This window comes from Crocodylus siamensis, chromosome 5 (genome assembly GCF_052110815.1).
Source record: "Crocodylus siamensis isolate JL-2025a chromosome 5, ASM5211081v1, whole genome shotgun sequence".
Lineage (NCBI taxonomy): Eukaryota > Metazoa > Chordata > Crocodylia > Crocodylidae > Crocodylus > Crocodylus siamensis.
In genome coordinates this window covers 74,828,365-74,847,654 of record NC_143399.1, presented here as the reverse complement: position 1 = coordinate 74,847,654, position 19,290 = coordinate 74,828,365, and the positions used below count along the sequence as shown (strand labels likewise).

At 42.8% G+C, this 19,290-nt stretch overlaps 1 protein-coding gene across 2 annotated transcripts in view; it reads left to right on the top strand.

Annotated features, from left to right (window-relative positions):
• Positions 1–4,603: 4,603 nt before the first annotated feature.
• PTPN3 (protein tyrosine phosphatase non-receptor type 3) overlaps positions 4,604–19,290 on the top strand; it is a 195,871-nt gene continuing 181,184 nt past the window's right edge. For both annotated transcript variants that reach the window (XM_090049138.1, XM_090049136.1), the window contains exon 1: positions 4,604–4,758. In XM_090049138.1, coding sequence (XP_089905264.1) covers positions 4,621–4,758 — 138 coding nt within the window. In that variant the 5' untranslated portion in view covers positions 4,604–4,620. The remainder of the gene's footprint in view (positions 4,759–19,290) is intronic.

The window sequence follows — 19,290 nt, the reverse complement described above, 5'->3', positions numbered from 1 at the left end:
CCAGTTTAGGAGAAAACGAGTGTACGCTGTTCATGGAGTAGAAACCTCTGTTGTAGTAGTTTATTAAAGTGGTAATAACAAGCAACTTAAACTGCCTACACTGGCAAAACGGCACTAAATATTTTAATAATGGTATGAAAAATTACTTTTTACAATTGCAGGTTCTAGAACAGATAAAAGATGATCTTGATTTGAAGTAACACACAAGAAAGCTGGTTCAAGAAGTGGGTATGGGTAAAATGTGGAATTGTTCATGAAGAATAGGTACTAGGAAGTAGCTCCTTGATTCTGTAAAAATAGAGAATTAAAAAAATCCAGATATTCGTACAGGAAAATAAATTAACATCTTCTGACTCAGTCCAATATCATCGCAGTGTAATTGTTACAGAAGACACGATAACCAAACATGTTCAAGTATAAGAAGTGTATTTAATGCTTTTGACATACATTAATTCTGTAGTGGAGCTGCATTAATTAGAGCTAAGATTATTGCATATTATTGTTACAGGACACATGCATTTTAAAATTTATAATGTGAAAATAAATATTTCACGTTAAAATTGTACTAAAAGTTTTTGGGGGTTTGAACTACTTCATGTCGGGATAATTACCATGTCCTTGAAGTTGCTAAACATTGCAGTGATTGGTACATGTTCAAATTTAACTACTTTAAAAAGTGTGACTAGAAATTATAGGCATGCTCCAGCCCACAAGTAAAGAGATGATGCTGGATTTTGCCTGTAATTATAGGCCCTGGTTAGCCTGGGCTGTGGAGAGACAAGTCCTCAGAACTCTCTCTTATCATCTGGGTCCTCTCTTTCTGAGCACAGGAAGAGTTTATGCTAGAACTCCACATCAGGATCCTTGTCCTTCTTCAGAGCCATTTAATAACTTCCTCTGAACCATTTGCACCTAGGATGCTATATTTGATCTAATCCATGATGGTGTTTCAGCAATTGATTCCTATTTGATAAAAATCAAAATGCATGTTGAATTTAAGGCAAGCCTGATTTTAAACAATTCTTTATTTTTGTGGAAGAATGAGGTAATCCAGGTGAAGCGGTGAGTTGTCAGTGTAATCTGTCATTGGGAAAGGAGTGGCATTCTGTTCTTGTGAAAAGGACAGATTTCATGGAACTAATTTGGCTGACTCATGTGACGTGGTATGTGGTTACAAAATTCAAGGGCTTTGAAGTCCTTGGTTTATGTGGTCTGTGCAAGCTTGCCATCTCACTAAAGCATTAGTGCTTGAACTTCCCAATTCCTGTTTTTTGGCACACTCAGCGTAGAACCTTAGTATACCAACAAATATAATTCTAATGTGATCAGTATTTTAACTGTCTGAGTACATCACTACATTTTGCAGTATAGATTACCAATGAAGAGTATAGGTTACCAATTAAGTGTTTGAGGTTCCTGGAGACTTTTCACAAAGACTTGGAGAACTGTAATTAATAGGTTTGTGCGACAGAAAAAGTTAGGTCATGTTTACTTGTGAAGGCACTAGATGCTCAGCAGTCATAGGATGCGTTAATATTCTCTTTGCCATTCAGAAGTCTACCTAGATTATAGAAAACTGAGTACTGGCATTTCACTGACATCTTAAAGGAATGTCAGTTCTGTTACCATCTTTTACACTTTGCCTTCTGTGACAGTATTCTGTAGAATTTGGCCTTAGGCTCAGAGAGCAAATTGCAGTTCATTGGCTTGGTGAAAAGGTAGTCCAGATATAGAAGAGTGGAGAAGAGATGTACAATTGTCACTTCGAAAAAGCCCTGGGGGTTCTTTCCTAGATGGCAAGATGAACTAGTAAAATTGCCTGTCATCTATATTGGGGCATCTGTATAACTTATTAGAAATTTAGGGGTCTATTGTGAGATTAGATTGGGACTATATATGTTGTTATGTACTATTAGTTGTAGTAACACTAACACGTACAGTATTTTATACTTTGCCTTTTGTAAAACAAAACAACATCAGTCCAATAAATTGCCGTACACTCCTTGTGTTTTTAAAGTGTGTATATGCCTATGCAGTGTGTGTGTGTGTGTTACCTAATTTTAATGAAATGCTGTTCTACTGCCTCTAATGGGAAGTATTTATAAAGAAGAATTCCAAGTATAAGTTTGTGCAAATTCTAAGCCTCTAAAAATCTGGTTGTTCATTGTTAGTAGAAAATTTTAAGAATTTGGTGTCTGAATTCTCCAAGGATTTAGTTTTTCCCTGAGCATACTCCACTTCAGGAATGTAAGCGCTGAGCAGGTTCATACTTTCCCATTTATTTTTTGAAGCAGCTGGGAGTCTGCTTTGGCATAAAGTACCAGAGCTAAGAGCAGCAGGCATTCTTCCAGCTTTGAATCAAGCTAATATAATGTTTCTTCCTCATCTAGTGGCTAGACCTGGATAGGTAACAGCCTCCTACTGCTACCAATTAATTAGCTTAAAAGACAGAGATGTTTGTTTTGTAACAAAGATCTGATGAGGCTTATGGGAAGGAGGTGATCTTCATGATGGAATCCATGTTTTGTTACCTTATGAAAAATAACTGATTAAACATTAAAAGAAAGTTAAGGTTGCAAAGTCCAGCACTAAAAAAGTAGGAAAGGCTAATCTTAATTATCCTTCCCATTGGATGGCATGCTGTATGAAACAGCTTGTAATTGCATGATTTCACAATTATTTTTTTACTTAGTGCACAGCATAGGTGATGCTTGATGAATATGAAGCACCTTTAATGTATGAAACATTAATTGCATATCAAAAGAGAGATTTTGAAGCACTGGGTTAGTAATAGTTTGTGGCAGTAATTCTTTTATGGTGCACCTTAAAAAAAAATCTCTTTTTTTAGCAGAAAAATAGAAGATGATTCATTTTTGTATTTGTTCCATGATGGAGAAGACTATAAGATGGGGGGAGGGGGAACAGCATGCTGGATAAGGAATTGAACCTGAACAATTTATTACAGATTCTGATTTTTCAATATACATAAAGATGTCTATCAATTGGCCAATAAACAAAAACTATTTAAGGCTGACGTTGCATATCTTTGACATGACATTAAATGTTTCTGTTGTGAAGGAGTGTATCGTATGTTTTATAGAGACTGTAATGCCAAGATAGCTCATTACACTACTTCTGTAAAATCCCACTCTGAAGCAAGTTTGCATCTCAGCCTTGCTTCATTTCTTTCTCTGTTACATTTTACTGTCTGTACATAAATTATTTTTTGGTATCAGTTTATTGGTGAATTCATGGAACGCTGGGATGCAAGAAGTGATCTCTCTGGGGGAGATCATACAGTGTTCTGTTTGCTGAGTAAAATGCTGAATTACTTTGCAGCATGACTTTGAATTAATTTTCATTTGCGTGTTGATAATATCTGCCCTAATACATTTGAAATGCCAGTTATACCAAAATTGCACAGGAAACACTAGTCAATAGGTAAGCGTGTGCCAGTTCAAATATCTGTTGAGAGGATGCTACAGAATAAAGTTTTATGTTTTCAATCATCTTTATTTAAAAACAAACAAAAACACAACTAAATTTTGGATTAGGATTGGAAAACAGGAGAACCCTAGAATCTTTACATGCCATATCTTAATTATTCTGGCCAGGGGTCTGTTGAGGATTCAAGTTGTACAGGTCTTATTGTAAACATCTTCTAATAAATTTACAAAGATTGGTATTTAACTTGGTACTTCAGTTGCCAGCCCAGATTCAATGTGCTAGAAAGCCTAGTTCAGTCATTTTCAACCTTTTTTAGACTTGAAGCACCCTTCATTTGATTCTAGACATGCTTCAGATAACGACAGCTTATTTTTCACTGATTTTTTTTTGACTATAGAAAAATAATAGATCATTTTTTTGGTGCAAATAACTCAGAGACCACAATAGGTCAGAATGTATTTAACACTAAATTCCTATTTGGAATCTCTCGGTTTCTTTTGTTAATAACGTTTGCATGCCTAACAGTGCTAACGTTGTGGCACCCTGAAGCAACCTGGAAAGGATTGCCAGGCACCCCCTCCTCCTCCCCTTCCCCCCCCCATGCTATGGCATTCTGATTGAGAATCATTTGCCTAATTAGTGAACTGTTTTCTTGATGAGAAGTGTACTTCTGTTTACACAGCAATATTTACAGATGATCCATTGATAACAAATTCCTCCCTTCCTCCCCTTATTGTCTCTTTTGTGTTTTTAGCCTGTTCAGCTTTCTGGGCATCCAGGAAGGTATTTTTAAAATTCTTGGTTATGATCTTTATGGATTTTTTTTTTCTCTCACCTATAAAACCTTGGCTGCTAACTATACGAGTTAGCATTTTTTAAGCTCGCATAACATTTATAAGCATCAACTTTCCCTGGCTAATCTTTATCCCAAACTTTGTTTTTTACCTGATAAAGATTTTTGAAAGAATATGACCCAATTTTATTTATTTTTTTTGGAAACTATCATTACTTACTGTAGAGTAAAAGGTGGATAGAGGGTGGGAAGTGTGTGTAAATTCCATTTTTTTTATTAGAAGTAATTGACAGATGAATCACTTATGAGACATTGTATCTTTTATAATTAATGGTTTTATTAAATACACTTTTTGCTTTGCAGGTTATTCAGAAATAGTAATGAACTCCCGGTTACGAGCATTAGGTGGGAGGATAAATAATATACGTGCATCAGAACTGCCAAAAGAGAAGACCCGATCGGAGATTATCTGTAACATTCACTTTCTGGATGGCTCAATACAAAGCTTCAAAGTCAATGTAAGTTCTAAAGTTTTCTTTTCTTCCTTTTCTTCAAATATAGATGTATTGCTTTTATTTTGGATTACAGATATACATTTTAATCATGGAATATGTTGGCGTTACTGGTTATGAATTGAGCATACCCATCTAGTATTTTAACTGTCTTTAATTTCAATTTATGTTAGTGATGTAAATTCTTACTTTGCCAAATGTATCTAGGGCAAGAGTGGGCAAATTATGGCCTGCATGCTGGATCTGGCATACTGAAAGATTTTTCCCAGCCTATGGCAGGTCCCTCAGTTACGCCCAGCCCAAAGGTCAGGGTACGTGTTGCTGGTCCTGATGCTCCCAGGCACATAGTGGGGCTGGGACAGTGTGGTGCCTGGACTTCCCCTGCTGCCTGGACACCGCGGTCCATCAGTCCTGCACCTGCTGCTGTGGGTGGGACCTGTGTGGGTTAGGCATGGGGCTGAGCAGCTAGGATGGGGCTGTGGGTAGGTGAGGAGCGGTGTTTGGGATCAGGGCAGGTGAGCAAGGCCAGGATTGTGGCGTGGTGACAGTGTGGGGCCGGGGCCATGGTTGTGGCAGAGGTATGGTCTGCTGCTTGCATGGCCCTGTGATGGGCAGGGGCATGCAGGGAATGGATTGGGGTTCTGCTCTGGCCCTGGCCCCAGATGCAGCTCTTTGCCTGCCGCAGTCCCATCCTGTCTGCTTGCATGTAGGTCCCAGCCAGTCTCCATGGAGAGCCTGGGGCAGAGCTGTGATCAACTCCCTGCATGCCCCTGCTTGCAAAACCAGTGCCTGTCACGGGGACATGTAGACAGTGGATCACAGCTGTGCTCTGGGCACCGGCCCTGCGTTGTCAGCACCCCACCATCCCAGTCCCAGGTCCACCTGTGGCCCCAGCTCAGTGTAGTGTAGAGCCACTTAAGAAGTTTTGGTGAGCTGTTGTGGGCCAGGTCAGCACACCCCACAACCCTGCACAACTCATCAAAACTCCCTATGTGGCCTACAGGCCCAAATAATTTTCCGCCCCGATCTAGGAAATAGACTACTTGAAATAGGAGCTAGGTAAGGCTAAGTGTATATTTATGGATTTTCCAGATATATAAATCAAGAAAATGTATCTATGTATATATGTAAGCATGTGCTTTAGTGGGAGCACTTTTTTGCTGATTTTGAAGGTGGTAATGCTGAAAATATGCTTTTTGCTGGGGGGTTTTATAAAATAGTTTGGCTGGGTCAGTAATTTTTTGTCGTACAAGCTGGAATGTTCACTGCTTTTTATTCATTCCTTCACCACTCTTTTATTTGTGGAGGTGAATAGAACTACCCTCTGCATTCTTTCTGGCCATTGCACCCAGGACACCCTCTTCTACTGTACTTCCCGTTGCAATCCACGAACAGCTTTCTGCAAGGAACATCAGTTCACCAAATCTACTTGATGAAAACTTGTAGGAAATTTGTTCTTGGCAGTTGCTCCTCAGCTCTGGAACTCTATTGGTCTTGAGGCCCACCAGAAACTGAGTCTGACATCTTTCAAAAGAAGTCCCACCCTAATCTCTGGGCTGCAGCAGGCCCCCCACCGGCTGCAGCAGTGGCAGCAGCAGCCCTGCCTGGATGCTGTGTGCTGCTGCTGAATCCACCCCATGGGCTGTATTTTGCTTGCGCCCAGCCTATGCTGTGTAATGTTGCATAGCTCTGCTGGATAACAGTATGAAAAACTCATGCCCTCTAACTAATGTAGCTGCGCAGGCAAAGCCACTGTGATTGACAAAAGATTGTTATAGTGCGTTTACCTTGTTACTCAGGGAGGTATTGGATTCTCCAGTCAAAAAAAATCTTTTAGTTGCCTCTCTCCCGGGACATACTAACAACATACGTAACAGTCAAGGCTGTCTGTTATGGCAAGAACTCATCCAGTGTGGACAAGCACTTTAGTGGTATGGTCAGAAGAGTTTAGCTATTAGAAGTCTTTGGGACGTCTATTAAAGCTTGTTTTGAGGACTATTTCGGAGCTGGGTAAAATAAAGGGATATGTTTCTAAAGGAGGTAAGACATGGTAGGCTGACAGGATTAAAACTGGCCCTATCTTTTATTAAAAGGATACACTTTATTAAAAGAATGCATGCAGCATTTATCGGCGACATTATTGGCCACATCAACGAAAAAAAGCCGATTTGTTGATAATGGCAATTTTCCTTTTATCGGTGCTGATATGCTATGGGCCAGTGTATCAGTGCACCTTTATTTAATTGCCCTGTACCTGCCAGACCTCCGTGCTGCTGCCCCTTTTAGATAGACTACTGTTGGCACTACACCCTGGGACATGCCTCCTCCACACCTGCTGCAGCTGCCACTGGTCTTTAGATCTGGTCTGGGAGGAGCCCAGCAGTCTGGAATGGCCCCAGGGTGTTTGACACTCCTGGCTAAGACCATAGTTGGCTGCCCAGGCAGTTAAACCCAGGGGCCAACGTCTTTTAAAAAAAATAAGTCATTAAGTCATCTTTTTGATAAAAGGTTTTATAGGAGTGTCTTCTACTATCTGAGGGCTTCAAAGTGTTTTTATCATCTTATAATACTCATTGAGGATTTACTTGACTTGCCTAAAATCACAGAAAGTTGGAGAACCAAGAGGTAAAGTAAAGTTTTAAATGGAGAAACTTCTGTTTTGGCTAGTGACTTTCAAATTTTTGTCTTAGGTATTTCTGAGGAATATAATGGCATTTTAAAAAACAAGATTTTTTTAGAGACCTTCCTGACCTTAGAGCATCATTTCTATAGATACTGTGCACTCTCATACAGTTTCAAAAGTACTGAAACTCCACTGAAGATAGTGGTTCTCAACCTTTATAGACCCTAGGTATCCCTCTAAAACTTTTCAGAATTTAGTAGCACCCCATTTATAAAGCTAATATAAATATATTGCTAATATTATCATCTAAACATTATCATTCTATGATTAATGCTATTAATTGATTATATGTTTATATTATTTTCTCCTTCAGACCCTAACTGCCTGGCCCAGAGCACATTTGCAACCACTACAGCAATGATTCCCTGCAAATGGCTCCAAGTCACTGGTGGGGAGTGGGGGCAGTTGGACCAAGTTCTTCCCATAGTTATCTCAGGGCTATCCCTTCTGAACGCTAGCACTGGGGCTATAAGTGATAGAGTCCAGGGATGCCCAGCATCCGCCAAGGCGCCAGACTGCACATTTACCACATGGGAAATGCTGAAAGGGTGGGAGGGGCAAGGGTTGTGGAGAAGAACACATGAGGCCTAGGAAGCGGAAGAGAGCAGATGAAGAGTGGTGTGGCCAGTGCTGCTGTTTCTAGGTGGAACTGCTCCTTGTGCCTTCAACAGAGGCAGCTGTGACAGAAAGGCGAGCCTGCCTGAATTATGCTATGCAGGCAGGCATGCTGCTTCTTCTGCAGCTCTTCCTGGTTCAGGTCTGATGTTGCCCTGTGGGGTCAGGCCAACTCTCAGGATGTCAATATCGTGCTGTTAGACAGGAGGGTGTGACACAATTGCAAACACATATATACACGCACACGCCCACCCACCCACCCAGCTCGGGCACGTACACATCCAAACTAGCATAGGCACATGCATACCTATCGCCAATTCAAGCACATACATGATACACCACAAAAGTTAGACACAGATCATGAATTCGTATATCATGCGCATGCACACGCGCACACAATGGCAGCAGGAGAAAGTACTCAGTGGAAGGGGTGGAGTCCAGGTAGGGAAGAGAAGCAGAGTTCAAGTCCTTGGTCGAAGAGGGGGTTGTGGGATGATAGCTACCTATTCAGGCTGGAAAGGGGTCCTTGTCCAGTAGGTGTTGTCCAGAGGGGGGTCTCCAGCAGGGCCTCTGGCCTACATATGGTCAGGTGGTGTGGCATGGTGCTGGTCCAGATAGAGAGGTCATCCCACTGGGTCTGTCTTCACTGCCCCTTTTTATAGGGGCAGACCTTGTGTAACCCTAGTGACAGGAGGCATGCCCAGGCAAGGGTCAGCCCCTGGTGTACTGAGCATGTGTGCTTCATGCAGGGATGTGCAGTTTTGGGTGTCTGTAATGGTGGGGTACGATGGTAGAGTTGCTGATTCTGCAGGGTCTTTTGTCTTTCAAATGCTGGGTTCTTGTCTCTTCCTGGGTGAGGGCCGTGGTTCCTGGATGAATCAATGCAAGGTGATGGCCTGGTCGTTACAACCCATTCAATAGAAGCCTGCTACCATTTAATTTTAATCATTCCCAATCACTCTCATTTGTCCAGGAACCAATTTACATAGTAGGGGCACATGAATTATACAGTTGCAACACAGGGGATGCCTGGGCAGAGGACACAAGAAGGAGGCTTGATGTAAACTTGACATGACTTGCGCTAACTTACATATGTAGGCCTAAAACAGTAATCGCACAATATAAAAGCAGTACAAACATAATAGTTATTGCTTATAAAATAGTGGGTATCAATATTGAAATAGCAGGACACTTATTTGCAAAGAGGGGAGAGAAATAAAATGTACTACCTAAAATAAAATGTTAAAGCTTATCCTACATCTTAACTTACTATACTTATCTATAGGGAACAAGAGGGAGAGAAGAAGTCAGAAATGGTTGGGGAAGGGGAGGGAATTCACTTTAAAATAGATACAAAAGGAAAAACGGAACCAGGAAGAGGTGTAGCAGAAATGGCCCATGTTCCTGTATCATGTAATGCAGACAGGTATGCTTTTTTCTGCAGCTGCTTCTAAGTTGCTCCAACATGTCTCTTAAAAACATCAGTGGTGGCACTGGAGTTGTAGTATCCCACTTGAGAACCACCAACTGAAGTCCACATACTTTCACTTGAATGTCTCTGGTTTGGAATTGTTGGTCCTTTTCAAAACGGTTTCACTGCTTTCTTTATCACATAGTAACGCCAATATGAAGAGACTTTCTGCCTCTCTACTTTCTGTTGGAAAATAAGTTATTTTTTATTTCATAGCAACTTTATAAAAAGTAAATGGGGTGTTCTGGTCTTTCATTTTTCTTGCAAGTTATCAGCTATTGAACTGAACCTTGTCCTGATAACTGTTACTATGGAACCTCACTTTCCAGTATGTCTAAGATCAGGTGATCTACTTCTAATGCCCTTGTGGTGATGAAGAAGCTATACAGTATATATTGCCAGTCATTCATTATTGATTTCATGTCCCATTGGGATTGCTTTACCTGGCTACTAATGATAAGTCTGTCTTGACACATACCCTTACTAGGTCTGAAAAAATAGGAAGAATTAGGAAAACCAGTAGAAATGGACATTGAATCTTCTTTTCTAGTGGTAATCAGAAAACTACTGTAGCTTCATGACTTATTTACTGATAATGAGTAGTTGGTCATGCAGCATTGATTTGCTGCATTTTTGGCCGCTACGCTATCTTAAAATACAGCGTAATATAAGTTTGAAGTATTCTAAATGCAGGGAAGCAATTGTGGTATCTGCTGCAAAGATTACATGGGGTTGTAAACAGAAGGTAAGGTATATAACAAGGTATGTAATAAGGTATACTTGCTTTTTTTTTTTTTTTCATGTGAGCACTGACAAACTTTATGCTTGTTAGCCTTTCTGCTTATTGACCCATCACTGATAGACAGATTCATGAAGTGCTGTTTTTAATAAAAGATCACATTTTCACTTCCAGCCTTTGTTTTCATTTTAGATGGATAAACATTTGTTCATATGTTGTACTGCAAAAATTTTGTCCCTAGATTATGGAGGATAAGTGACAATTTTCAAAATAAAATAAGCTGCTTTGTCTAACAGTAAGAAATATGTATTGCCCACTAGGTAGTTGCAGCCTGCTTGTTGTGCAGTCTAAAGTTCAAAATCTTTTTGAACTTGTTTCTTTTAAACTAGCTCTTCTAAAAATCTTTAATTCTGAAAGGCAAGAGGTGGATGTGACTATAATGTAAATATTTACTGCTCTGATGTGCTATAGCTGGAGTAATTTAAACAAGATTGTTCAGATTCAAACCACTTCTCTTAAATATGTAGACTCTCATCTCGCCTACATGCTTAGGGAAAAATATATCTAGCCTGTTCAACCATATTTAGTCAATGAATTTAACCATATGTCATCCATCATACTTTTACCAGTGTATGTGAGTAGACTGTAAAATGCTCCAATCATTAGTTTTGTGCCTAGATTTTAGTGGTCAAGGACTTGGTTGCTTGGTTGGGGGCCAACCTCTTTGGCAGGTATGCCACAAATTGGCCCCATATCTCCCTCAAGTGTCCCTCCAAGGTCTCTTCTAACCTTACTTCTTTTTGATACAGTCCCCCTCTCCATCTGCTGCTTTGCTTTCTGGTTCCTACTCTATCTGCCTCTGCTGCTTGTCTCCCCAGTCTACTGCATGCCACACAGGCTGCTCATGCCATTTGTGGCACATGTGCCACAGGCTAGCTGCCCCTGTTTTAATAGCTGTATTATTTGAAAGGCATACTTGTTCCTAGATGTGTGAGGGGTTATTTCTGTGAGGTATTTAAGATAGGGAGTTAGTAGTGGGGCTCTGCCTTTTTTGAGCAAGTAGATGTCTTTTACTCTGTTCTACTTATTTCCACTTACTGCTACTTTAACCCTGTATACTAATATTAGGGTCTGAGGGAGGAAAGCTGAGTCCTGCTGAAGAAAGACAGTTAGATAAGGTAAAGTGAATGCAGCAGACTGGAGTTTTGCATTGGCTCTGCCACTGACCTGAAGGCGTTTCACCTTTCTGTATTCCTGTGCCCTGTATGTAAAGTGGTAGCAATTCTTATATCCTTCTATTCAAAGCACTTTGAGAACTGTAGATGAAAAGTCCAGTTAAAAATAGGCTTTTGGTATGTATATGATACATGGGGGTATGGATTATGTCACCATGCTTCACATGAATTCAGCTGTTTTACAATGTATTCAGATTTCAACAAATTGATCATGTTTATGTATTTTGCTACTGAAGGATTATAGGACACACCTCTTAAGTTGTGGTATGCTAGTTTTTGTTTTGTGCCTTGACAGGCTATTAAGTGAAGAGAAATGGACGGTTTGCATCTGAATGCTACCAAGCATTTTGTATTTGGTGGTAGGCTGACTTTCTGGATTTACATACAAGAATGATGGTTGAAAGTGAAAAATTTAACATGAGACTATTTACTTCATACAAAAATGCAAAATGTTTAAATCCTTAACTTTTACCTGGATCTACATCAGTATTTATTGGAAATCAATTGACTGGATATTTTAAAGGTACTTAAAAAGGTATTATTTTTAATCTGAAAATCAATGTTGAACATCTGCAGTAGGTCAACAAATTGTGGTTCAGTGTAGTCCTTAAGGACATTTTAGAACTTTCCATCTGTGCGGTTTAGCCAAACTTCACCTAAGTTGACCGAGTTTAGTTTGTTTCATGATATTTAAATACGTTTCTTTTTTATGTGAGAGCAAGAATTATTGTGGATGATACTTTTTGTTGAACCAACACCATAGTTGGGATAGACACAGAGTGTGATTTAATGTAGACATGTGGCTGTGTCCATCCCAAACCAGGGTGAAAAATTGGGGGAAGTGGCTGTGGACTAGGTGCTATAATTGAAAACTCAACCTGTGGGGCAGATCTGTACCGTTACCCAGCATGTCCACAGGTGTTGGATAATAGAATGACCAGGTTAGCTATGAAATAAGCAGGGGTAACTCTGATGAATAAGCAGTCACCGACCAAGCAGCAGCAACACCACCAGGATGAGGTGAGGACAGCAGATGGCAATGCTTTTCCTCCTGGTAGTGCTCTGACATGGTGAGTACAGGTCACCACTGTATTAAGCCTGCCCATCCCCTAGCCATGACTCTACAAATCCTCAATGGCAGTGCAGGTGGAAGAAGATGTTAGAATCTCAATGGCTGTGAAGGCGGATGAAGGCTGCAGTGGAACAAGATCTCTAGTTGTCTTCGTCTCCTAGCCATTGGATCAAGGTTCCATTCTGTCAAGTCACTGCAGGTGACCTTTACAACTGAAATATTTGCACAATCTTAACTATAAAGATAGCTACATCATCTAACTATGCTATGTATTTTTACTTTATGGTCAGTAAAAAATCCATGCTTTACTTTAAATTTGGTGCGCTTCAGCACTGTGCCCAGCACATGCCCAGAAGAGGCAGCCTGTTTGACCCAGCTCTCCACCACCTGTATAGACCGGGTGCTTTAGTGGGGCTTTTATCTAATACTGATTGAATCGGCTTTAGGTAAATCTCCATTATGCCCTGCTGAAGCACCTGATCTATACAGATGTTTTAGAGCTGGGTTGAACTAATGCATTGCTTCTTCAGGTAAAGAGTGGGGTTTTTAAAATTATTTATTTATTTATTCTGTACTTCTGCAAGCAGCCTCTTTGTGTAACTCTAACCAATGAATTCCTGAGTTTTGTGAATGCAGTGGTTGTCCTTCTGTCAGACTGAGAAAGGATTGTTTTCCTGCCTTTCAAGTGACTGGGTGAGAAGGAACCAAGAATTTCAAAATCAGTCTGGATGAGAGGAAGTAATTGAGGAGTTGACGACCTGTGATTACTATTGTATTCAAAGGTGTTTGCCATCAAATTCAGTATTGTCTGCTTTGTTACTAGACAAGTTACCTTTGTGCTCCCAAATACTTACTCTGTGAATGACCAGAAATTTAACCTTTTCAGTTTCAGCCTGTCAAGCGACTGTTTCTTTGCAGTGCAGTCATTTATTCTTTTTTCTTGAAGGCTATACAGTACTGAAGCTTGTCTTATTTGAAAATCGTGTTGAAGGCATCTCAGAAGCTTTAACCAGTATAGTTTATGGTTAGCCAGAGTTTTAGTTGACCAAACAGGTGATGGCAGACATGTCTGTGTCCCTAAACGATCATAGGTTGCTAGTTAGTTTGTACTTGAAAATGGAGGTGCTGGTTACCTGTACAGGCTATAATGGCTTGTCTTTCTCTGATCTGTTATAATACCTATGTTCAACTGGAAAACATCCAAAGGATGAGTCTGTACAAAAGGATGGAAGGGGCACATGGAACAGAGTGAGAAAATTTTTCTTCCTCCAGAAAACCAGCTGAGACTAAGCAGGTCTAGATTTGTTAATGCAGTATTGTGTTTGGTTTTTAAATTATTTTGGGTTTTCTGCAAACTGCAGACTTGCTGTAGACTTGCTGTCCCTGTCTACGTTACAGTCATTGTACAATTAACTGAGAACAGCTACATGTGCAAACGATCTATCATGCTATTAACTGCTCCAACGAGCTATAAAGTTAGATTGCAAAAATATGTACTATATAGCCAGTTGCTAACCAGCTTTAATTTTTACATGTAGCAAGGAATACACTGTATGATAGCAATATGTTTGTCTTCCCAGGGCATCCTAGGGTGCAGTACTCCATCTCTAGTGGAAACTCCTGCCCCAGAATATCTGAGCCCTAAGTTCATTCCCCATACTCAGCAGTACCCAGCAGGAGAAATACCTTGGCTCTCTCCCCATGTGAGCACAGAGCAGGTGAGCAAGGTCAGCCTTGCCACGCTGGAGCTGAACGCAGGGTTTCCTGAGCAGTACCAAGCACGGGAGAGAATCCCCGGTTCCTCCCATCCCCATTTTCCCTATACAAGGGCAGGGGACCAGTGCAGGGGGCTACAGTGCAGCCTTGGTTTCCTGGACAGCAGCAAATTTGTCGGGGGGAAGGTTGGGGGCGGCGGGGGGGAGTCTGCCTGGCTGTATTGCCACCTCCCCTCTTCTAGCCCCCCCTCCACCCCCCTCACTTGGGTTCTGCTGCTGCTCTGGAGACCTGGGCTTTGCTTCAGCAGGGCAGGATGCCCTCTGCTCATGGTGGGGAAGTAGGTAGGAGTGCACTGATGGACGTTTTGGGGGCTGATACTGATAGCTGATTTTTAAGGATGTGTATTGGCCGACACCGATTTGATTTGCAATACAGCCGAGTCCAGTTGGTAAGTCTGTTGTGGTGAAAGAGGAGGGGGAGACCCCCTGCGGTGAGGGAGGGACTGGGGTTGGGGTGGCCACTGCCCAGGCGGGGTGGGTGCAGGGCGGAGCTGCGGCTCGTCCAGGGGGAAGTAACTCCTGCCGCTGCACGCCACTTGTCTGGCAGCTTCTGTTGCTTGTCTGGGAGGGCATGGGGGTGGAGTTGGGGCAGCCCCACTCCCTCCCTCACCTTGCTGCCTGTGTGCTGTGCTGCGGCTGCATGCATGCACGAGCATTCATCAGCCAAATTATTGGCCACTTCAAGCCAATTTTTGATACAGTCAATTTTCTTTATATTGGTGCTGATCTGATATTGGACCGATGTGTTGGTGCATCTGTATAAGTAGGGGGAGGATTTCTTCTCCCTCCTTCAGTTTGTTTCTCAGGGGAGGCCCCAGGGATCCTAGGGGATTACTCCTTAGAAGAGTCAAGTAATTCTTTTCAGGGGTTTTACTGACCAGCAAGAGCTCCTCCAGGTGGTCAGAAGCAGCAGTGCAAGCTGATATTCCTTTTTTTCCTCCTCCTGACAGCTTGCCCTACACATTAGGCCTGTGCGAAGCAGCAAGTATTTGCTTTGGATTTGGATTTGGCAGATTCAGAGGACAGTGATTTGATTCACTGTCCCGATTCAGTTCAGCCGAATCAGATCCAAAAGATTCAGTGCCATTTCAGAGATTTGGCCATAGACTAGACAGGCAGCTCAGCTGCCTCCAGCTGGTAAATCTGTTGGGGCTGGGAATGGACATAGGGGAGGGAGGGTTTGGTGCTGGGACAAGCTGCCCAGCTGGGGCAGGGGAGAGGGGTGTGGGATGCAGGATGTGGACATAGCTCTTGGAGGGAGGTCTCGGCCCTGCTGGTGCTTGCCCAGCTGCGGGGGTGGGGTGTGGGCATGGCTTGCTTCGGTGGCAGGGGGCAAGTGGCAGCAGGGCATAGCCCCCTTTCCCAGCACTGCTGTGCCTGCATTCTGTGCCCTTCTGCTCTGGCTGGCAAGTGGTGGCAGTGCCTGCCCTCCCGCACTGGCTGGCAAGTGGAGACAGAGCGGAGTCCCTGCTCCCAGTGCTGATGTGGGCATGGTAGCACTGGGAGTGGGTACTCTGCCTTACTCCTGCTTGCCAGGTGGTATGAGGGGTGGGCGCTGGTGATGCTTGCGAGCCAGCATGGCACAGCATGGGATGCGGGTGCATCATGCTGGGAGTGGGGGCTATACCCTGCTGTTACTTGCTCCCTTCTGCCCAGAGTGAGCTGCACCTGCATCCCAGCCCCTGCCCCCACGCTGGCTGGGCAAGCGGCAGCAGGGTAAAGCCCTCGCTCCCAGTGCTGCAGCGCCCACATCACGTGCCTCCCCACCCGCCTCCTGAAGTTCTTCACCTCTTCCCCAGCTGGGCAGATTGTCCCAGCCCAGCCCCAATCCCCACTTCCCCCAACCCCAAGAGGCTTACCAGCTGGAGGCAGCTGTGTCAGCTGCCTGTTTAGTTTATTGCCGAATCTTTTCCTAATCGATTCAGATGCTTCGAATTGATCTGGAGGTTTTACTTGGTCTTCTGATTGGATTTGGATTCAGAGATTTGGTCCCCGAATTGGGCCGGATCTCCTCCAAATTAAATTGGCTATCGAAGCTTCGCACAGCCTTACTATGCATGTGTAGCTGTATATATGGTACAACCTCTTCATTGTGCAAGAAAAGCTATCCTGTAATTGGAATAATGTCTAAAACCTGACTAGGTTCTCTGTCTCTTTATCTGTCCATCAATTTTAATCAATATGGTAGGACAGCATATCTTGGTGTGTAAGCCTTTTATATGGAGGAAGATGCAGTTTGCTTTTCTAACCCATGGGGAGTGTACCTGCAGGATGATGGGTCTTTATAAATGCTGGTGTAGCAGTAGCATTTATTTCCTTTGCAATTTTTAGTATAAAATTGAGGAATTTTTCTCATTTTCATTATACTTTTATCCGTTTTTAAAGAATAAATGAGGGGAAGTTTGAATCTCTGCCTTGCCTAGGAACCTGATTTAGGGAAAAAGATATGTTTTTGGTACAAATTCATTTCTCTGTTGCATTGTTTTTCCTTGTAGGCCAGGAGTTGGCAATGTTTTTGGGCACGTTGCCAAAAACACCTGCGACTTCGACTTGTAAGACGTTGGTGTGTCAGTGGCGGACAGTGGGGGAGCCATGAAGGACCTAATCCTTGTTCTGACAGCGCAGCCGCGGCACCTTCCCTGCCATCTGCCTTGAGGCATGCATGCAACTGCTGCCAGCAGTGAGCTTGGCAAGGGCTCCATGGACCATGGTGCAGCTGTTTGCAGCCTCCTGACTACCTATTTCATCCAGCCCAGACTCTGGGTGGGCCCCTGCTGCCTGCTCACAGCAGGTGGCAGGGAGGCTGCAAGCAGCTGCACTGAGATGTATGGAGCCCCAGCCCAGCTTGTTGCCAGCGGCAAGTGCATTTGTGCCTCAAGCCAGACAGGGGGGAAAGGGTCAAGACTTCACTGCCACAATAAGGATTGGGCTCCTTGCGACTCCCCTGCCATCTGCCCTGAGGCATGCATCCAAAACAAAATGCCTTTGTGTGGTGCTGTGGCACGCGAGCTAAGGGTTGCCTACCCCTGTTCTAGGCTAGGCTTGTATATCTGAAAATTCTGTTTTGGTAGTTATGATTTATGTACTGCTTACATTTTCAGACAAGGCGTTCCTTGTAAAATTCAGATTTATCAAGCATTAATAATAACCACACAAAACCCACTGTCGCGTCTGAGGACCGGTGTACCCTTGACCTGCGAGCCTGGGTTGGCACGACCGGCTGGATGCGGGTGGGATAGGTAATCGGGCAGGTGGGTAAGCGAGAGGAGTCAGGAAGTTTAACACGTCTTGGCTATACAGAAAGTTTATTTTTACTTACACTACAGGAGATTGCAGCATAGGGAGGAAGTTGTGGTTGCGCGGTGTAGAAAGAGAAGTTGAGCTATTCAGTTCAGCATGCTGATGTTTTCACTGCACAGATTACAAACTGCGTGGTGCAGATTTTAAGCAAAGCATACAGGTAACTTTGATCTGAAGATTTTCGTGAGCTCTTGGCGAGAACGAATGAGCCGGCAGAACGGATACACCTGAAAACTTTTACCGTAGGTGGGGAGAGGTCAGCGACTGGCCAAATCGCTGACTCTGTCCCCTGGGCATGCGTGGAGGTCTCCGCAGAAGGTGGAAATCTTTCCAAAATTATAGTTTACAGGGTAGCCTATTACAACACGCCAGGCTTGAATAATTATAGGACTGCCAATCATGACTGTGAACAGACTCTGTGTGTTCTTAGGTTTCATGCGAGATTGACTGCACATGTGTTTTATATTTAAGCTGGGGTGGGGGGAGGTTCGGATACGGAACTATAATGACGAAATATGTTATGTTAGCCTTTTGACCTTTTTGCCATCGGCATCTGAAACCAAAGATTTTTCTTTGACACCCAACACCCTTCTTGAAGCCTCTTCTTCCTATGTACAGTGTCTCCATTCCTTCATATCCACAAAGACGGCTGTCAAGTCAGAGTTAGTTCCTGTTTTGGCATGCTTTTACGTGTAAACCTAGAAAACATGCATTTTATCTCAGAAATTTAGCTCTGTTGAACAATGCATTAACATATCAAAAGAAATAGCTCCCGTTTGTTATGGGCAAGGACCATTACTAGTGCCAGCTGTTCCATTCAGCCACTTGACAGCCCTGACAATTTTTGCCATTCTTTGCAATGGTGGTAGATCAAGCAGGTGACTGACTACCTGGTGAAAGTAGGCTCCTCCTAGCAAACACTGAGTCCTCCTACCAGCAATGCTGGTGAACCTGGAGTCAAAACTTATGCCTATTCAGAATTCATACAGGCCTCTCTTGGCTGCCCCCTACAAGTTTGATTCCAGCCTTAGGTGAAACTCCTTTTGTAGCATGGGGTTAATCAGATGACATAAGTGAAGGCCTGTCTATCTCTGTTGGGCCACATGGCTTAATGTACCTCTGCTACTACATGCCAGCTTACTTCATTTTCTTGCATACTACATGGCCCCAAATAAGACACCTTGGTTTGGAGTAGGCAGAAGGAAGAAAAAATATTTTTCTAGAGCTGTGGCTGCATAAAACAGGGCCAGAGCCTAATCTCACTCTCCCTTTCCTGTTCAAACAAAAGCTGTAACACTCGCTGCAGCTGAAAACGGGTTTCTATGGGTGGATCTATGAATTTGAAAAGAGCTAAAAACCATCAGTTATGCTATAAAATAGAAGAATAGAGACCAAGAGTAGTTAATATGCAGCAAAATTTCCAGAAAAAGTTAGCTTGATTAGTGGACCATCAACATCATTAAAGAGTGAGGATTGTTAAATGTGTGTGGGTAAATATGGTATACTGCAGACCATGCAGTACTGACTCATCCAGTATTCCCTAGGAAAGGACCAGCGAGGATGAACATGTCAGTGCCCCTGCTTGACGCATCTTCCCTGGCAAGATGGAAGTACTCTGTCTGATGTATGCAAGGAGTATTGTGAAATA